Source organism: Pundamilia nyererei, unplaced genomic scaffold, assembly GCF_000239375.1.
Source record: "Pundamilia nyererei isolate P.nyererei 1_Seehausen unplaced genomic scaffold, PunNye1.0 scaffold00019, whole genome shotgun sequence".
Lineage (NCBI taxonomy): Eukaryota > Metazoa > Chordata > Actinopteri > Cichliformes > Cichlidae > Pundamilia > Pundamilia nyererei.
The window spans coordinates 3,883,178-3,901,312 of record NW_005187420.1 but is presented as its reverse complement, the minus strand read 5'-3'; the positions used below and the strand labels follow the sequence as shown (position 1 = coordinate 3,901,312).

Below are 18,135 nucleotides of genomic sequence, written 5' to 3'. Positions count from 1 at the left end.
GTTTACCAGATCCGTGTCCACAGGCTGCGAGTGAAGTCAGTCTGTCCGTGTGGAGCTCTTTATAGCCCAGAAAACATGGAGTCACATACGGCGCTGTGTGAGCCTGCTTCAAACAAAGATGTCACACGGCGTGGGAACGAAGTTAAACGTGTGTAAAATCTGCATTTCTAATTGAAATGACCGTCACAGGAGGAGGTCCGTGTTTCGGCGTCTCTTCCAACACCACAGTGACAGATTGTGAGGATGATGTCATCCTCGGATAAATCCCAGAGGCGTTAAACGCTGATTAATGGAGCGACGGCTGGAGCGTGAGCCGGGTTTACTCAGATGTGTTGAAATTTGAATGCAAGCAGGGAAAACTTTTGTGCTTCTGAATGCGTTCAATAATGTTAACAAATAAAGACGCTTCAGGCCTCCGTGACTCTGTGTGCTCTCTGTGCAGCTCCTCAGTGAAAAGATCAGCGGGGCGGAGGGGACGAAGCTGGAGGAAGACTTCTTAGAGATGGAGCGGGTGAGTCCAGCACACGCCGAGGGTTGCGGGCGGCCTGCTCACCGCTTTCACTCATACGCTCGGGACAGAACTGGGAGGTCTCGTCATCTTCAGCTGACGAAACACTTCACTCGGGCCGTCCGCTTTATTTAACTCGCCGTTAAAACGTTTGTTAGCTTTAGGAATTGTACGATTTCACAACAAACTGAACCGTTTGCTGAATTTAATCTTTCAGATGTCATCCTGACATTTAACTGCAACCTTTTTTCAGAAAATCGAGGTGACCAGCAAGTCGGTGCTTGACCTCCTGTCCAAAACAACAGAGTACCTCCAGCCTAACCCAGGTGCGAAACACCTCCATGTTTGCTGTTCTTTGAGCTTTCTGTGCTACAAACTCAAACCTGCGTTTGATTCTTTGTTTCCTCGCCAGCGTCTCGAGCCAAACTGAACATGCTGAACACGATGTCCAAGATCCGAGGGCAGGTGAAGACCACCGGCTACCCCCAGACCGAAGGCCTGCTGGGCGACTGCATGCTGCGCTACGGCCAGGAGCTGGGAGAGGACTCTTTGTTTGGTACCAGCTCTCAGATGCCTCAGGTCCTCTAACAGCTGCACAGAGGCCGTTACAGGCGGAGCGCCAGCGCAAACCCTGCACTGGTCATCTTTGGCCTTTCACTGCAACATTTAACATGGACGCAGCTGCTTGGTACAAGACGCATGCAGAGCGTCAGTGTTACAGTGATGCAGCGGTTTTCAAAGATTGCTCCGTAATAAAATCTGCACAGTGCACAAGTTTAAAAGCATCAATGTTGTGAATGCTGCTTTGCCTCCTTCATGACGTCAGGTGTCAGCGTAACGCTCGGTCTGCTGCAGAACGCTGCATGTCGGACAAAAGCCTGCAGGACTGTGTGCAGGTTCCAGTGCACAGTCATACAAGGCAGAAGTGTCGTTTGTAATAATGGCCAGCAGGGGGCGTGGCCTCAGGTTAGAGGAGGCGGTACGATTGCAGCCTGACGTTCATTTTAAAATTCTGGCCGTCAGAGTCGGAAAGCAGCCGAGTCTGAAACCAAGTCACCGGCCAATGAGTGTGCAGCGTCCCTCCTTTGAGCTGGTCACTCGCTGTGAGGTCAGGATGCAAAGAACTACAGATTTCCTCCCTCGTCGTGTCCCTGTGTTTGCGCCCCTCTGTGCTGCTGTTAGTCGGCTGCGTGTGTCAGTGTTGAATGAGGAGTTTGTACCTTGTAGATGATTTTATTGAGATCACTGTGATAACGGCTCATTGGAGGCGGCACCTCTCTCTGTCCTGCAGGATGCGCTCTGGTGGATGTGGGTGAGGCCATGAGGCAGATGGCAGACGTGAAGGACTCTCTGGACATAAACGTCAAACAAAACTTTATTGACCCCCTGCAGAATCTACAGGACAAGGACCTCAAAGAGATCACGGTAAAGACAGACGAGAGACTGCGAGGTTCTCTGACCGCTGGCGCCGTTTGCAGCGCAGCAGAAACACGTGCTGAAATTTGGTTTGAAATTTGCCTGTCGGGGCGCTGCACGCACAGATCATCCTACCTCCGCTTTACTGCGCGAGATGCTGTGCAGCAAACCTGCAGCTTCTCCTCTCCGTGTGCCGAGCTAATGCTAGCTGCTAACCCTCTGACCTGGACTCTCAGGTGTGTGGGCGGAGTCACATCAGATATTTGGGCCATTCTTCTGATAATTTCACTCTTACACTCGAGTTTTTAGACGACGTTATCCTCAGTACACTCGCCTCTTATACGCCGCTCGTGGCGTTTAGCCTCGTGTGACCTCCACCTGCACACGCCTGATCACTTCGCCTCCACATCAGCTCAGTAAATCTGTTCACGATGGTTTTAAATGAAATGTTTTTGTAAAGAAACACACAGTGTGACGTGCGTGTCGACGTGTTTCTGCCGCTGGTGTTCGCAGCATCACCTGAAGAAGCTGGAGGGCCGCAGATTAGACTTTGACTACAAGAAGAAGCGTCAGGGGAAGATCCCGGACGAGGAGATCCGGCAGGCGGTGGAGAAGTTCGACGAAAGCAAAGAGCTGGCTGAGAGGAGCATGTTCAACTTCCTGGAGAACGACGTAAGAGACGCGAAGACGCGGGTAACGGGAGGGTTTCACACGTGAGACGTTATCGTTTAACGTGTGTGTGTGTGTGTGTGTGTGTGTGTGTGTGTGCACGTGGCCACCAGGTGGAGCAGGTGAACCAGCTGTCAGCACTGATCAAGGCGGCGTTGGAGTACCACCAGCAGTCGTGTGAGATCCTGCAGGAGCTCAGTGGGAAACTGCAGAAGAGGTAAGAGAGCCGCTTCTCCTCCGCTGCGACCGGGGTTCGTGTCTGCGTGGCGTTCGCGGCGCTCGCGGCATTCTTCGGGACGTCGTTTCACGCTGTGAACAGCAGGTCTGTCAGCAGCGTTTTTAAAGCGGGAGCTCACTGAGTTTGTCTGTCACCGAAGGTGTTTCTCACACTTCAGGTTCTGTTCTTGATGAAAGCGTCTGGATTTGGCCGCCGCTCGCTGTCGGCGGATTGCGCAGACATCAGAAGTTTTATCCTCCTGAAATGTCAGAGCCTGTTACTCCATGTTTCCATCAGTAAAGGCTAAAAACACTTCTTTGGTCCTCGTTAAACACGCGCTCAGTAAGGTAGAAGTAGCGAGTAAGAGCGCTTATAAACCCTGAAATATGCTGAGATCTGAGGTTTGTGGGCCCGTTTCCCCTCGGAGCGTCCGGTCTGCCGCCGGAGAGGAAATGTCGGCTTTGATTCGAGTCGCCTCCCTCTCTCTCTCTCCTCCTCCAGGATATCCTCGGCCAGCAGCCGGCCCAAGAGAGACTTCAAGCCAAAGTCGATCAGGAGCAGCATCGAGGCGCTCGACAGCAACCAGCACAACGGCCTGTCCTACAGCTCCTCGCTCAAGTCCACAGGTACGCCGTCCGTCTGTGTGTCCGTCTGTGTGTCTCAGTTTGTTTCCATCGTTGCGTTGAGTCCCACTGTTCTTCTTCTGCTGTTATAGATACGCAGATCAGCCACACACTGAACGGGAAAAGTAGGTATTCCTTTATGTAGCCCCCCCACACACACACACACACACACACACACACATCATGTTCATCGTGTGGGAATGTTTCCATTTTTACAAACTGACAGTGAACGTCTCACCTGTTTCCGGGCGTCCTGACCGCCGCTCTGCTGCCCACAGATGGAAAGTCGAGCTGTGACGTTCACAGGAAGTTTCTCTCCATTTATGTTTAATTTAAAAACCTGAGCTCAGCTGCACGTTGTCACCTTAAACTCTGACACAGTGACGAGCTCCAAACGACTAACAGACGAAGCGAGGAGTAGACGTGAAGCTTTTCCTGCAGCTGTTGTTGGAACGCTGCTGCCCTCTGCTGGTGGCAGTCTGACACCACAGCGGTGCTCTGATCCTCTCATTGTTTTTGTTGTTTTGTGCTCATCGCCATCTCCATCTGTCTCCACATGTCGTCCAGCTGATCACATATCATCTGTGCAGCTGTCATGGCCCGACACCCCCGCTACCAACGGCAACGCTCACCGTGAGTAACGCACACCGACGCCGTCACACATCTGCCCGCATCTGTGAGCGGCAGCCCCGCGATTTTGTTTTTGATATCCAGCAAAACGACAGTAAATTTTCAGCTGATCAAACATGAGATGTGGGTGCATTTTGTTATTTTTCTCCTCGTGATCTTCGTCTGTTGTCACGGAGCAAACGTCACCCACTGGATGTCTTCTTACCGTCTTTGTCTGGATGAGTAACCTGCTCTTTAACCCTGTTTCAGACAAAGCTGGGATTTAACATTTTAAAATATGAAACTGTTTGCAAATAATGAATTTTAAATCTCATTTTAAAGACAAAATTCGAGAAATGGCAGATCAGAGGCTGAAACTGAGAGATTTGATTGTTTCTGTTCATCCATTTAGCTCTCGACCCATGCTGGGGGGGTCTGTGTGCTGCTGGGGGGGTCTGTGTGCTGCTGGGGGGGTCTGTGAACAAGACCCCTCCAGCAGAGGACACATATGAGTCCACAAACCCAGCAACCTCGCTCAGACCAGGTGTACAGGGCCTGGAGCCGGGGCTGAGGGAGGGGCTGCCGGGTACTAGGAAGGAAGGAATTAGGAAGAGTGAATAAAGGAGGGAAGGAAATAGGAAGAATAGAGGAAGGAGGGAAGGAATCAGGAAGAAGGAAAGAGACTCGCAGTAAACCAGAGCGTTGTGCTTTCATTTTGCCGCTGCGTCACCAGCCCCGTCCGTCCATCAGAGGTTTTTAAATAAAGTTTTTGTTTTGTCTGCAGAGCCGGAGGTTTTGGATCAGCCCTGCTGTCGCTCCCTCTACGACTTTGAGCCGGAGAATGAGGGCGAGCTGGGCTTCAAAGAAGGCGACATCATCATCCTCACCAACCAGATCGACGAGAACTGGTACGAGGGCATGATCAACGGCGAGTCCGGCTTCTTCCCCATCAACTACGTGGAGGTCATCGTCCCCCTGCCTCAGTGAAGAGCGCCACCGCCGGGCCTCCGCAGACTCTCCTCGGCCCGACTCGGGCGTGAGCGTGCGGCGGATTCTGTTTCGGACCACAGACGCGGCTGTTTCGTCCCGGCCGACTTCAGATTAAACGTCTCATTTACTTTTGTCGTCTGTTGATATTTAAGAACCTGAACGGAAACCCGAGCCTTTAACGGGGCCTGTCGCTCCGCCCACCGTCCAGCACCGCCGCCTCTGCCGGGTATCCCGACGCCGCCGTCCGACCACTACGAACATTTCCTCACTTTATGGTCACGCTAGTTCTGCTAAAAGTCACCTTTCAATGTTTCCTGGTTGTGTCAAAAATGATGTGTTGCAAATCAGAATCAGACAGGAAGTGAGCCGCTCCACATTCCCACAATCCAAGGATGGAGGTGCTTTTATTTTGAAATGGAGCTCGGCCGGGTTCTGGTTTTAATGTGAGAGACGTGAGCGGGTGGAGTTTGGTCTGTGTGACTTTGTTTGAGGCCCAAATCTCATCCACTTCATCCTGACTTCACTTTGTTTCTTTGCTTTTGTAGTTTCGGCGTCGTTTCTGTCCTTGGTTACAGCTTCACGCTGAGACTGGGACGTGGACAGCAGGAGACGTTTTAATGGTTTCAGAAACACGAGCAGTCAGGCGATCAGTCGTGTTTCCATTTTGGAGCCACGGCACATAGAAAAATCACATGGCACCAAAACCATAGTGACCATTTTTAGCCCCCACTGCACCGCCTGCTCGCCTCACTCTGCGTTCTGTGATGGGGTTTGGTGGCGGTCACGTGCCGGTCACGTGCCACGCTCTCAGATCTCAGCGGTTAGCACAGGCGTGACCCTAACGGACAGAAACGGTGACCCAAGCTCCAAAAACCCAAACTTCACCTTCTGTAAGTCAGAGTATTTCAAATGTGAAGCTGAATGTTTGGCCTGTGTTGGTTTTCTCCACTGGATTTGACCTTTCTGTTATTCTGCTGCCCTCTCGGCTCCGACGGCCGGTCTGTGTTTAAACCCGTCTTCACGTTTGCCCGCCGGACGCGTGCACGGCGTCGCTCTGAATGTGTCTCTCTGTGTTTACATGCTCTGACGGTTCGTTCTCAGGATCGGGGACGCCGCCTCGTCCGACAGCCTGAAGCTGATGTTTGAGCTGTCGTCTGCACTGAAGCTTTTTAGCCTTCCACGTCGCACCTTCATCCTCCTCTTCAGCACTTTGAGTTTTTCACACAATCACAGGCAGATAACCACAGATCTTTGTCCTGTTCTGTGAGACTGAAGCAAGTGTCTGTTTCTCATCTTCAACCTGAAGACGTCTGTGAAACTCGTCCAGCTCCTAGTTTTAGTGGATGAGTCTGAGGCTTTTAACCAGCTGCCGTCTGTTTAGTCACCAAATAAGAAGGAAACCAACAAACGCCGTCCTCTCTTTGGCTTTTTATTTAGTTTCACACTTATTTGATCATATTTTTGTAAGAAAGCTCCTGTTTTTATTTCCCATCACTGTAGATCAGCCCCGGCTCCGTGTGCACCGCTTTAAAGGACGCGTGTGATGATGATGATGGTGTCTGTGAGACAGCTTGTGATGGACTAGCAGCCTGTCAGAGACCCAGAGTTGGACACGTGACTTAGCCCGAGAACAGCAACGTTTCAAAACTTCGCATCATTAAAGTCCAACGACACGTGATTGACGTGCTGAGAGAGAAACAAAAAAGACTTTTTTAAACGACCACTCGGTGACGTTTATGGAAACATCGCGTTGGTGCTTCAGGGTCAGAAGTCTTCGTCAGCAGCGTGCGAGCTGTGCAGACGTCACACGACTCTGTTAATTGCGGCCTTATTTGTCGAGACGAGTCAGAGCATCAGAACATGAACTGAAGCTTACCTGTGAGTAGGCTGGAGTTCAAATTAAAGTTTACCTTCAGGTCGGACGATTACGCGTGATTTATTACGTCTCGGTTTACGGCGCCAGACGCTCTGATCAGAGGTCAACAGTCACAGCACAGCAGGTTTATTTCCACATCGAGTGATCTGGCTGTGGTCTGATGATCGCGTCGCTTCTGTTAGTTCGTCTTTTTCAGTCTGTTTCTGCCTGAGGTCAAATCAGCAGGTGGCTGAACGTGAGGAAACTGTATGATCTGTGATTTTAGGCTTTTAATTTGAAAGTTTAACAGGAACTGAGCCCAGTAAAACCGTGCTTACTCTTTACTCCAGCGGAGAGGAGGGTTTGACCACCTCAGAGTTCTTCCACCTGTTTTTGGTGTTATTGTAGTTTTTTACTGTGGTCCAATCGCAGACGCTCGGCTGCGTCTTTGATCCAAACCTGATTCGGCTCCGTCGTGTTTGGATCCGCTCGACCAGCTGTGCTGGACTCTTACTGTTAGCTTCATTAGATGTATGAGGATTTTTTTATTTACAGTTAATTATGAGTTTGGGGGAGCTCTTACCTACACAGAGGACGTCCTCCACAAACAAGAGAGGAGTTGTGAAATGAGCGGACCCCCCCAGCTTTATTTTTCACCACAAGCACTCTTTCCAGCTTCTTGTCGCCCGGACCTCTCTACACGGCTTCCTCCACTACACACTTCTCCCCACGCCTCCATCACTATAAAGGGGGGACGGTCATTAGCACCATCATATTTCACCTGTCCCCTCTCACGTCCTGGCACCGCCCCTCCACTGCAGCAGGCCAGAGACCACACCCCTGCCACAGAGACCACACCCCTGCCACGGGAGGATTTTTAAATGCATTTATCATAAAAACACCCAGATGTTTTGTTTACAGGCTGCAGACACGATGGGCCTTCCCCACACTCCCACAGTGAGAATAACTGACTCTTTGATACACTAAAACAAACCGCTCTCTCCACCCCGCGCCTCCGTTTGCCTTTGCAGTCTCAGTGTTCAGTCTGCAAACCTCTTCCCTGCACAGGAAACGTCACAGTTCTGTGTTTTAGTTTTTCAGTAGCATAATTTATGTAAAAGGTGTTTTATAGATGTTGTAAATGAATATATTCCAAAAATATATTGCGTAAATAAATGAGGAGTAAATATCGAGGCAGCGTTCACGTGTGTTTTCTTTCTTTGTTCAGTCTGTTCTGTCTACACACAAAATTATGTCAACATCAGGTTCAAACTTTACATCCAGATATGACTCAATCAGAATATTTGTAAGAAACAACCCTTATTTTTCTTGGTATTCAGAGTCGGACCTGTTCACTTAGGATTAGTGTGTCTGCCCTGACAGCGTACGTTTAGCAGCTTAATGCATTTTATTTATTTTCTGTAGTTCATATTTATTTTTATCCATTTGTGTCTTTTGTGCAGGACTTTGGTCAGCATGACATATTTGATAAATGTGCACAGACTTCTAATCTAAACTGATAATTACAGGACAGTCTGAGCAGTGATGTACCACAACTTTAAAATGCAGCTTCACTGGTCCCGTCCCTCATCACAGCGTAAGATGAGTCTCTGCTCCACACATGAGGAGGTGATCCAGGTGGTTTTTTTGGTGAGCTCCATGGGTCGGCATAAATAAAGACAGCGGTGTCATGGAGACTAAATCCAGACCTCGGCACTCCTGTGTTTGGACCCACTGATCTCCCTCTTGCTCTTCAAAGGCTGCCTCTCTCCTTTATGGGAGTCCTCTCTCCTTAGGGGCTCCGGTCTTTTCTCTCGGACCTCCTCCGGCTCCCTCATCCTGCCGCAGTTCACCGCACAGGTCCAGTCCGGCTGGTGACCCACCACCAGGTTCAGGGTGGGCAGCGAGGTGGTGCTGGTCACGTCCCTGAAGCCTAAAGAGGATGTGAAGGAGGGGCTGTCTGGAGGGAAGGTCTCGTATGCTCCCCAGGACCCGTGCTCCTGCAGCCGCACTGCCCGGCGGATCTTCTTCCAGCCCAGGTGGTTGAGCTCGAGCAGGTTGAGCAGGATGCAGAAAACCCCGACACAAAACATGAAGAGCAGGAAGATGGTCTTCTCCGTGGGCCTGGAGACGTAGCAGTCCACCGGCTGGCTGCAGGGAGACGAGGTGCAGAGGAAGTGGACGGGCACCTGGAAGCCAAACAGCTTCCACTGAGCCAGGACGAAGCCCACCTCCAGGACAGCCCGTAGGCACACGTGGAAGATGTAACATTTGGACAAAACCCCTCCGGAGCTCGCATGAGCCTCTGTGCCCCCCTCCCTGAAGGTGCAGGCTCGGGCCTGGCTCGAGGTTTTGGGGTTCAGCCTCTGGAGGTCCTTGGCGGCGATGCCCTCCAGCACATTCGCCAGGCTGTGCCCCAGGTGCTTATGGGACTGGATGGAGCAGCTGTCTGAGTCGCAGCTCCGATCATAGGCCTCTCGCCCGCCGTCCCGGCCTACCTGCCCCGGCGCATCGCCCGCCCCCTTTCCCAACCTCTGGGTGGCGTTGTGCTTGGACAGGTTGTGCCACGTGTAGATGATGAAGCAGAGCGATGGCGTGGACACACTGATGATGTGGAACACCCAGAAGCGAGGCTGGGAGATGGGCGCGAAGGCGTCGTAGCAGACGGTGGAACAGCCCGGCTGCAGCGTGTTGCACACAAACATCTCCTGCTCGTCGGCGTACACGTCCTCGGTGGCCACGGCGACGATCAGGAGCCGGAAGATGACCATGACGGTGAGCCACAGCCGGCCAATCATGGTGGAGTGCTGGTGCACGGCGTCCAGGAGGCGCTTGAGCAGAGTCCACTCCGTCATGGTGGCCCCCGGCTGCCGGCGGCCGCGAGGAGGGACAAGCTGCCTGGAGTGGAGCAGTCTGCTCCAGAGCGGTCCACCTCCTGAGAGCTCCCCAACGCAGACTCGATGTGGGCCGCGCGGTTTGTTTATGACAGAGCAGCCAGGACGCTAAAATCAAGAAGCTCCGTCCTTCTCTGAACCTGCAGCTGCTCTGAGCCTGAGCGCTCGCCGCCGCTGCCTTCCAGAGAGAGAGAGAGAGTCGCCCATCTTTGGGAGATAAGGATGTCCACTTGACACGAGTCACTTGGCGCGCTCGGTCCTCTCTTGTCCTCAGGATCCATTTAAAACCCGAGAGACATCAGCCTTCCTCTGCTGGAGGAGCTGCTGATAGTGCGCTGATAGAGCATTCTTCACAGATTAGGCCTCTAAAAGCTGGCGGGCTCTTCCTTTAATGGAGACGCCCCTTTTTTTGAAAGATGACTAGTGCAGAAGAACACGCGTGTGTCATGCATGACCGTCACACACAGAAAGTCGCAAAGACGTTTGTGTCTGGAAACACGACGAGCAGAAAGTGGTGTACAGACGAGCCTCCGGGCGGCCACAGCTCGGTCTGTGGAGCTTTTGTGTCTCGGCCTGTTTTGACGGCTCCTCTCGAGCCACTCGCCAATCCTCTTATCTGTGTTTTAAAAAAAGCTCCTTGAAAGGTCTGCGAGCATCAAACCGTCACGTCCCCGAGATAAAACGCTCCCCGACCCCCTGTCTGTACTTCAAACGGTCCCAGGAGCCCCGTGCGAGTCCCTCCTCAGAGCTCCGCACTTTCTATTTCTGACACGAGCGCTCCGAAATGTTGACTCAGCCTCAGCAGAATTCTAATCAAATCCTCACGAGAACACCTGAACCCCGCCCACACCTGACAGACACACGTTTCTTATTGCATACAGCTCACTCAGCCAAGCTGCTTCTCTGCAGACGTGTGCAGGAGAAACAAAGTAAAAACAAAGGCAGAAGATTTTAAATGGGATTTTTGGCTTCAAAGGTAAAAGTAGCTCCTCCCACAGGTTCTCTGAAGGCCAGGAAAGATGCCCAACGGATTTGTTTTTTCACAAAATGTGCCAATGCGTAGGGTTAGGGTTGTTCCACTTGATTGATCTATATTATCATTGTTTATTAATTTAATTTAATTTAAAGTTATTACAAGTTGGACAGACAACTATACAGAAAGAAAGGGAGAAAGAAAACAGAGGAAGGACAGTGGAAGAAGACACTGAGAAAATCTGATCACCTGTTAAAAGAAGAGAAAACAACCTGAGAACAACACGATACAGAGACAACCACACAGACGTGGGGTCACCCAGCAACCACGGTGCAGAAGCCACAGAGGCCGCAGTGACGAGCCCGCAGGCCCCGCCAGTCGCACCAGAGCGGGCCGAGCCACGGTCCCAGAGGCCTGAGGGAACCCCACCCCACGAAGGAGCCCGACACGGCCGTGGGCGCCAGGCCTGCCAAGCAGCCGCTGGGAGTGAGCCGGGCACGCGCCCGAGTGCCGGGCCCCGAACGCCGACGGCTGAGGGCATCAGCCACCGGCAGGTAGTGTGGTGGGTGGAGCTAGGCCTCCACACCTGGACACGGATGTACCCACAGAGGTACCCACAGGTTCAACTACAGGAGAGGTGTTAAATATCAGGCCCGTGGGCCAGAATAAGCACCACAGTAATTAAGTTACAGATTTCTGTATCTTATGCATTTACTTCCTAAGTTCAGGCCCAAAGAGTCCTGCTGACAGATGTCTTTCTGTACAACAGCAGCATCAGCTTTGCTGTATCGTGTAGAGAAAGTGAGACTGTCTCTCATATTCAGATAGCTCAGACATTTGTACCCTGACAGAAAGTTTCAGCGGTGCCACATCAGATCACAGCGCTGCGAAATGAGTTTGACGCACACTTAGGTTTCTTCACTTGGTTTTCCCAAACATGGATAAATTCCTAACAGCCGAGATGTGAAGCAATCAGAGCAGCGATGTCACACCTGCTGACTTCACCAAAACGTTCATCTAAATCTGGAAAACACCACTGCTGAAGTTTGTGGGGTTTTCACCCATCATAGACATTTAAAAAGGTATCCTCTTCACATAAAATAATATCAACACATGTGCATCTGTCACTCACGTCTTTTCCTCTTGATTTTAGTGGCCCAGTAGCAGCTCAGTCTTAATGTAAACCTCGCCTATGGCTTCAAATCCAAAGTGTGGATTCATTTGAATTTGGTGATCAACAGGAAATGTGGTTTCTGTGATGCGCAAAAAGAAGAAAACTGTCTCTCGACGAATTTACTCCATTTTCTCTTTCCTGTTTTTAAAGCTAGCAGCCGCTGGGTGGATTTTTTTTATGAAATTAGTTTTGATTTGACTGATTTGTGCAAACACCGCTCAGACTGAAGGCGACCGCAGGGCTTTGAAGGAGGTTCATCCAAGAACAAACTGTTATTGTCAAGGACAAATAATCATAAAGGGCCACAGATCTTTGTGATTTACACCAATGAGGCTGCGTCACCGTCATCGTGAGACTCAGGTGTGTTGGATTCTTACAAATATAGTATTTTAGTAAAAGCATGATGTGAAGGTTTCCATCTGTGGATTAAAGCAGCATCTGTAACAAGCAGTGACCAGCAGCAGATGGAGTCTTTCACATTCATCGTCCACACGTGAGCTCAGATAAAAGTCCCGCTGGGATCAGAGGGAGAGAGGTGGGAGGACTTTCTTTGCCTGGCCTCTCTTTCTCCTCCTTTCCCTTCAATCCCGCCTGTTATTCATTCCCAGGCTGCTGCTAACAAAGCCCGGAGGAAAAGCACATCACTGGGAATTCCTTCGTGATAATTCCTCTGACAGCAGACGTTAAAACGCACAGGGGGGGAGCCACTTCCTGTCCCGGCTCCCAGTCTGGCTCGGCTCGTGTTGTGTCTGTCTGGGTCTATTTGTGAACCTTGGTGTGCATTGTGTTAAATGGGGCCGGGGGGCCCTCTCTAATCCTGCTCAGGTCGGCAGCGAGGGGCCGCTCTCCAGTCCATCGATCGCTTTCTTTGCTGGGTCCTTTAACAGCCCTCGGGCATTAATCCCGCGTGTACCTCTGTCTGGATCGATAGCAGACAAAAGCACCGCAGGAGGCTGTCTGGACCCGAGTTCTCCATTTACCTGCACGCCCTCATCCTCAGCATGAATGCGGCTACTCTTCCTCACCGGCTCCAGGACCGGATGCTCTGGTTATGACCGACGTTTCTAATGATGAGCTCGGTAACCCCTGAACTCAAATTCAAATTCAAATTTTATTTGTCACATACACAGTCATACACAGTACGATATGCAGTGAAATGCTTAGACAACTGCTCGTGACTATGAATAAGATAGGAAATAAATATGAAAATTAAAAAGGGTCAATTTAACTAGGAAGGAATAAAATAAAATATATAAATTAAAGTTGAAAATAAAATAACTGTACAACAAAATACACAATACACAGTATAGAAATATATAAGAATGTATGTAAACTCTCAGTTTAACTTTTTCTACTCATGGGTCTGAATGATGTCAAGAGAGGATATCAAGCCCCGCCCATCTGCTGCTTGAAACTTCTGTTTCTGAGGGGCCAGCCAATCAGACGAAAGCTGTCTTAAAGCAGGAGGAGCTGTGAACCATTCCTCCAACAGAGACTGAGAATAAACTCTGAGCAGAACTCGTGGCCTTTGACAGTGATGGCGACGGAGGATGGCGCTGCTGACCATTTTATTCGGCAAAACAACAGGACTTGTTGGGTTTTAATGCGTCTGTCCATTGTCCCGACACTGTAGGATTAGGTTAGTGGTACTCACAGGATTAAAAGCACGAAGGCTGAAATCAGTTCAGTCACACGTCACTTTAGGCCACATGCTAGTGTTAGCTTGTAGCTGTGGCTGTTGGCTCTTCATTAGCCATTAGACAGAACCTGATGCCTCGTTTATACATGACGCACAGCATCCTCAGTATCCTCTCTTAATGGTTTGCTTTGTTAAATAAAGCTTACACTGACTCACTGCACCATCTTGTGGTACAAACTGGTATTAACTGGAAAGAAGGTGCAGCCCAGCCCTACTTCACATTTAGCCGATATCTCTTCAACAACACAAAGTTTTTGACATGAAGTCACAGCTGATGTGTGTGGAAAATGATGAGAAACGAGAAAAATGAGCTCTTAAAAGACATTTTTACATTTTACAGATTTTTCATTTGAGTTTTTTTAAAGTGTAACCTAAACTCTAACTTTAACCTTCTGGATCTGGTGGATGTTTAGTGATTACTGCGTGAATCAGAATGAAGCTGTATCACAGACAAACACCATCCCTCCCCCCGTCTGCACCCTCGGCCTCCACCGGCCTGGAGCTCGCTGGTCTCGCTCCGCTGGCTTCCTGGAAGCCCCCTAACAGGATTAAAGGGGGTACGGCGAGGTGCTGTGACTCCGTCTGATGTGATTTCCATTCGTCTGGCCCGGCCCTTACTTTCCTCTGCGTCTAATCCCTCGGTGTTCTCACCGGCGTCCGTCAGCCTCTCTAATCTGCTGGACGGCTTTAGGAGGAGAAGCCTCGTCACTCGGACTCTGCCCGATGATAAACACGGAGCTGGTCCTAACGTCGGCTCAGGCTGGAGGTAAGGCTGCTGCTTGACTTGTCATTAAAGCTGCTCGTTGTGCGACAGACTTTGCTTTGCTGCTCAGCGTCGTGTTTCATGTGTCTCCGCTCGGGACTGTGAAGAGTGTGAGCTGGACCTCACCTGAGCAATAACAATATTTACAGTGGACTAACTCTGGAGTGGAAGCTCAAAAGTAGAATAAAATAAATACCTCAATAAGTAAAAAGCTAAATTTAAAAAAATACAATAAATGGATCTTTTTTTCATAAAGATAAAATGAAGCAGAATAGAATAACTAGAAGGACAGAATTAAAAAGCTTGAGAGAAATATTTGCTGTTCTTGAAGAAGAAATATTAGTATTTTTTTATTACTAATTTATTCTCAGTGTAAATGTGTTCAAGCACTGACAGGTTATTTCATTTCTTGCATGAAAACTTAAACCTTTAAACCTTTAATTCACTGATTTCTGGCCACTTGGGGGCAGCAGAGCAAACAAAATAAAAATCATAAATAAAATATTAAATAACTGTCACCTTTCAGCTCCGTAACTTTGTGTTTGGTGCTGAGTTCTGGCTAAACGGTGAAAACAGCTGCTGGAAAAGAGATTACAAACCGGCAGGTCAGCAGAACTTCCTTAATGTTGTGATGCTGACCAATAGGAGCCCAATGCTCCTCCATCTTTGACGGTTTATTTTTTTAAACCTGTCTGTAAATATGAAGGGTTCTGTTACTGGAGTCGGGAGACCAGTTACTGAAATATGATTTATTTATATTCAGAGCTCCAGTCCTAATTCTGATGGATGATGTCATATTTTGCAGCTTCCGTTCATAATTAATTTAATTATCAGTTTGTGACGGACAGCAGATCCACTTGTGTGTCCATATTTTTATTTTTATTTATTTATTTTTGTGTCACGATGTACTTTCATTCCATCAGTTTTACATTTGTGTGTGTGTGTGTGTGTGTGTGTGTGTGTGTGTGGCAGACGTGGAGTGAATGGCCCCTCGTACTGCAGATATGACTGTGGAGGATCCGGTGGGCCGGTGGGGGTCCAGTCCTGTGGAGGAGGTCAAGTTAATCGCTGAGCCTGGGCTGGATGAAGAGCTCCACAGCAGCAGCCAGGAAGTGATGTGCTATCACGGAGACACGCCCACTGCGGAGTGTGCATCCATCACAGACAGGTAACCGGAGCAGAAGCACCGAGGCTGAAAGTTCATCACCTCTGTAACGTACGCTATCAACGTTTGAAATCACCCAGAGTGACGAAGCCTTTCCTGGACACATTACAGCCTGAACCACCAACCCAGTTTAAATGGGTTTGATGGGAGCATCGCACAGAGACTGGTACCTGCCAATTAGTGCTTAGTCCAATCACAATCCTCGAATTTTACCAGAACTGTTAGACCTCACAGCAGTCATATTATTGGTCACATGACGTCGTTAAAAGGCTCCAACAGCACAAACATGGTCCAGGTGAAGCTAGCAGACAGCTAGTAGCTGCAGCCACCTGTCAGTCAAAGAGGCCACGCCCCTAATAATGCAAACTTTAAGGCTTAAAACCATTTAAACAGGTGAGTGATAGAAACAGCCTCCCCTGTACAGGTGTTATGAAGGAGGATCCACAGACAGTTTGCGTATCCGGCTGTAAACATGTTTATTTCTGCTGTAAAGTTTTAACATGGAAGTCTATGGGGCCTGACTCACTGCTGCCTCTGCTGGACGTTAGAGGAACTGCAGTTTCTAAACTATAATTTTAGGCCCTTTATGTTGCCGCTTGGATGCACCTTGCAGATATGCTGGTGATGCATTTCACCACTTCCCAAAGGCGCTCCGCTGGACAGATCTGATAACGGTGGACGTCAGGGTGTACGTTTGTGAATCATCCAGCTACTCGCAGCCAATAGGAGAGGAGTACACTGTGGACATAAAAGAATGGACATGGTTAACAGCAGTACTCACAGAGGCTGCGTTTCTGAAGGGTTCTTGGTTAGTGACGAGAAGCTATGACCTCGATGGCTTACCTCAGAGTCTCCAGTCTTCAGTCAAACAAATGCTTCACCCTGAATCCTGCATGGTGTTGTTTCCACTCAGATCCAGTTACATCACAGTGAGATGACACATATTAAAAAACACCATGAAAGAGGTCATGATATATTTTCATTGTACATTTGAAGACAGATGAAAAATATTCTGTTTAATATTTTTCTTTCCTGTGAGTAAATCTACAAGGCAGGATGAATCCTTTCGTTTATGCAAAGTTTTTACCTTCTGAATGTCGAAGTAGAAAACTGCCTTTGCAGACTTCCTGTCGTCTCTGTTCGTGTGTCGCTCTGTGCAGTGAGGAGCAGTTTTGCAGGATCTGCCACGAAGGCCGGGCGTCAGGAGAGCTGCTGTCCCCCTGCGAGTGCTCCGGCAGCCTGGCTTCGGTGCACCGGAGCTGCCTGGAACAGTGGCTCACCGCCTCCGACAGCGGCCACTGCGAGCTCTGCCATCACCAGTTTGTGCTGGAGCATGTGCCAAAGCCTCTGACTGAGGTAGGCCCATCACCACACTGATGCTCAGCGGCCCAGACTTGTGACCGAGACAGCCACACTTCTCTAATGTCTCAAACCTGGATTAATGAAGCCAAGTGGCTTCGTGAGCTGAACATGAGAATATATTTGTCATCTTTTGTAGTGTCCTCTCCTCGTGTCACGCTCAGCCTGCAGAGAAACATCTTTGTGAGATGAGACAGATGAATGAGGCTGATTGAAGTTAAATAAGAAGGATTCGCCGGCTTCTGCTGCAGAGCAGACAGAGCAAAGAGTGAAGGCTGGCTCTTTTTCCTCAATGGTGGCATGTCAGACTCAGTGGGAGGAGTTTGTTGGCTTCACGTTGGAGAACCTGTTGCCGTCAGCTCGCTGTCCATAAAGCCACTTAGCCTGAGAGGCAGATTAGCCGGTGCTTCTTTGCTGCAGAGGACAGGAGAGTGGCCTCGGTGCTCTCTGTAGGTGCATTCTTGGCTGGTAATCTGCTGATTAAGCACCGTGTGCTGTGCCAGGCTAAGCTACACACTGAACACAGGCCTGCTCAGGCGATGCTGCACGCACGCAGGGGAGGAAAGGTGCAGCACTTCCTGTTAGCGATGTACGAATCGAATCCACACAGCAAACACACACACGTTTATTCTGCTTCGATGCAACGTCTCCTGTATTATCACACAGTGAATAAATAAAACACAAGTTTAATGTATTCGTTTGATGTCACCAGTTTCACTTAGTAAATGCAGGATCACAAACGGTTCCCGGAGTTTTCCTGTCTTACGTTGGTCTTAACTCCGTGTCCTGCTGATATAAGGGACGCAGTAACAGTCGGAACATGAAAACATATCACCGACATTTTACTATTTCATGGAAAACATGAGGCTAATCCTTTTCCTGCCTCCTCTTTCCCTCCATCAGTGGTGGTGCTCTCCAGCCATGCAGCAGCAGAGGAGGACGCTGTGCAGCGATGCGGCCTGCTTCCTGTTCATCACGCCGCTCGCGTCTCTGTCGGGCTGGCTGTGCGTTCAAGGAGCCATGGAGCTCTACTACACCAATGGGACGGAGGCCCTGGGACTCCTGGTGCTCACTCTGGCTCTCATCATCATCTATGTGTTCTGGACTGTGGTGAGTTTAGAGTCTGTGCTGTTCATCCAGAACATGAACTTATTTTACTAACTGGAATGTAGAAGATTAATGTGGAAGACTTCAGTCCTGCACAGGGACACTTGCAGTTAC

At 49.6% G+C, this 18,135-nt stretch overlaps 3 protein-coding genes across 7 annotated transcripts in view; 2 read left to right on the top strand and 1 right to left on the bottom strand.

Moving 5' to 3' along the window:
* The window catches only part of sh3gl3a (SH3-domain GRB2-like 3a), a 26,313-nt gene extending 18,232 nt beyond the window's left edge, over positions 1-8,081 (top strand). Inside the window, exons 2-11 of one of the 4 annotated variants that reach the window (XM_005726384.1) lie at positions 443-511; positions 762-834; positions 921-1,064; positions 1,800-1,933; positions 2,438-2,596; positions 2,707-2,810; positions 3,312-3,436; positions 3,526-3,558; positions 4,001-4,066; positions 4,827-8,081. In XM_005726384.1, coding sequence (XP_005726441.1) covers positions 443-511; positions 762-834; positions 921-1,064; positions 1,800-1,933; positions 2,438-2,596; positions 2,707-2,810; positions 3,312-3,436; positions 3,526-3,558; positions 4,001-4,066; positions 4,827-5,029 — 1,110 coding nt within the window. In that variant the 3' untranslated portion in view covers positions 5,030-8,081. The remainder of the gene's footprint in view (positions 1-442; positions 512-761; positions 835-920; positions 1,065-1,799; positions 1,934-2,437; positions 2,597-2,706; positions 2,811-3,311; positions 3,437-3,525; positions 3,559-4,000; positions 4,067-4,826) is intronic. The other 3 variants (XM_005726385.1, XM_005726386.1, XM_005726387.1) reach the window with 3 other exon arrangements.
* Positions 8,082-8,584: 503 nt separating this feature from the next.
* On the bottom strand, positions 8,585-9,919 carry gjd6 (gap junction protein delta 6). Its single transcript, XM_005726449.1, has 2 exons — positions 9,232-9,919; positions 8,585-9,192 (listed from the first exon to the last, which is right to left on the bottom strand). Exons 1-2 carry the CDS (start codon positions 9,740-9,742, stop codon positions 8,585-8,587), a joined length of 1,119 nt encoding a protein of 372 aa, XP_005726506.1. The 5' UTR covers positions 9,743-9,919.
* A 4,101-nt stretch (positions 9,920-14,020) lies between these two features.
* LOC102193152 (E3 ubiquitin-protein ligase MARCH3) overlaps positions 14,021-18,135 on the top strand; it is a 6,042-nt gene continuing 1,927 nt past the window's right edge. Inside the window, exons 1-4 of one of the 2 annotated variants that reach the window (XM_005726382.1) lie at positions 14,021-14,393; positions 15,363-15,558; positions 16,716-16,911; positions 17,818-18,024. In XM_005726382.1, the coding sequence (XP_005726439.1) occupies positions 15,374-15,558; positions 16,716-16,911; positions 17,818-18,024 (588 nt within the window). In that variant the 5' untranslated portion in view covers positions 14,021-14,393; positions 15,363-15,373. Of the gene's footprint in view, positions 14,394-15,359; positions 15,559-16,715; positions 16,912-17,817; positions 18,025-18,135 lie in introns of both variants that reach the window. The other variant, XM_005726383.1, reaches the window with a different exon arrangement.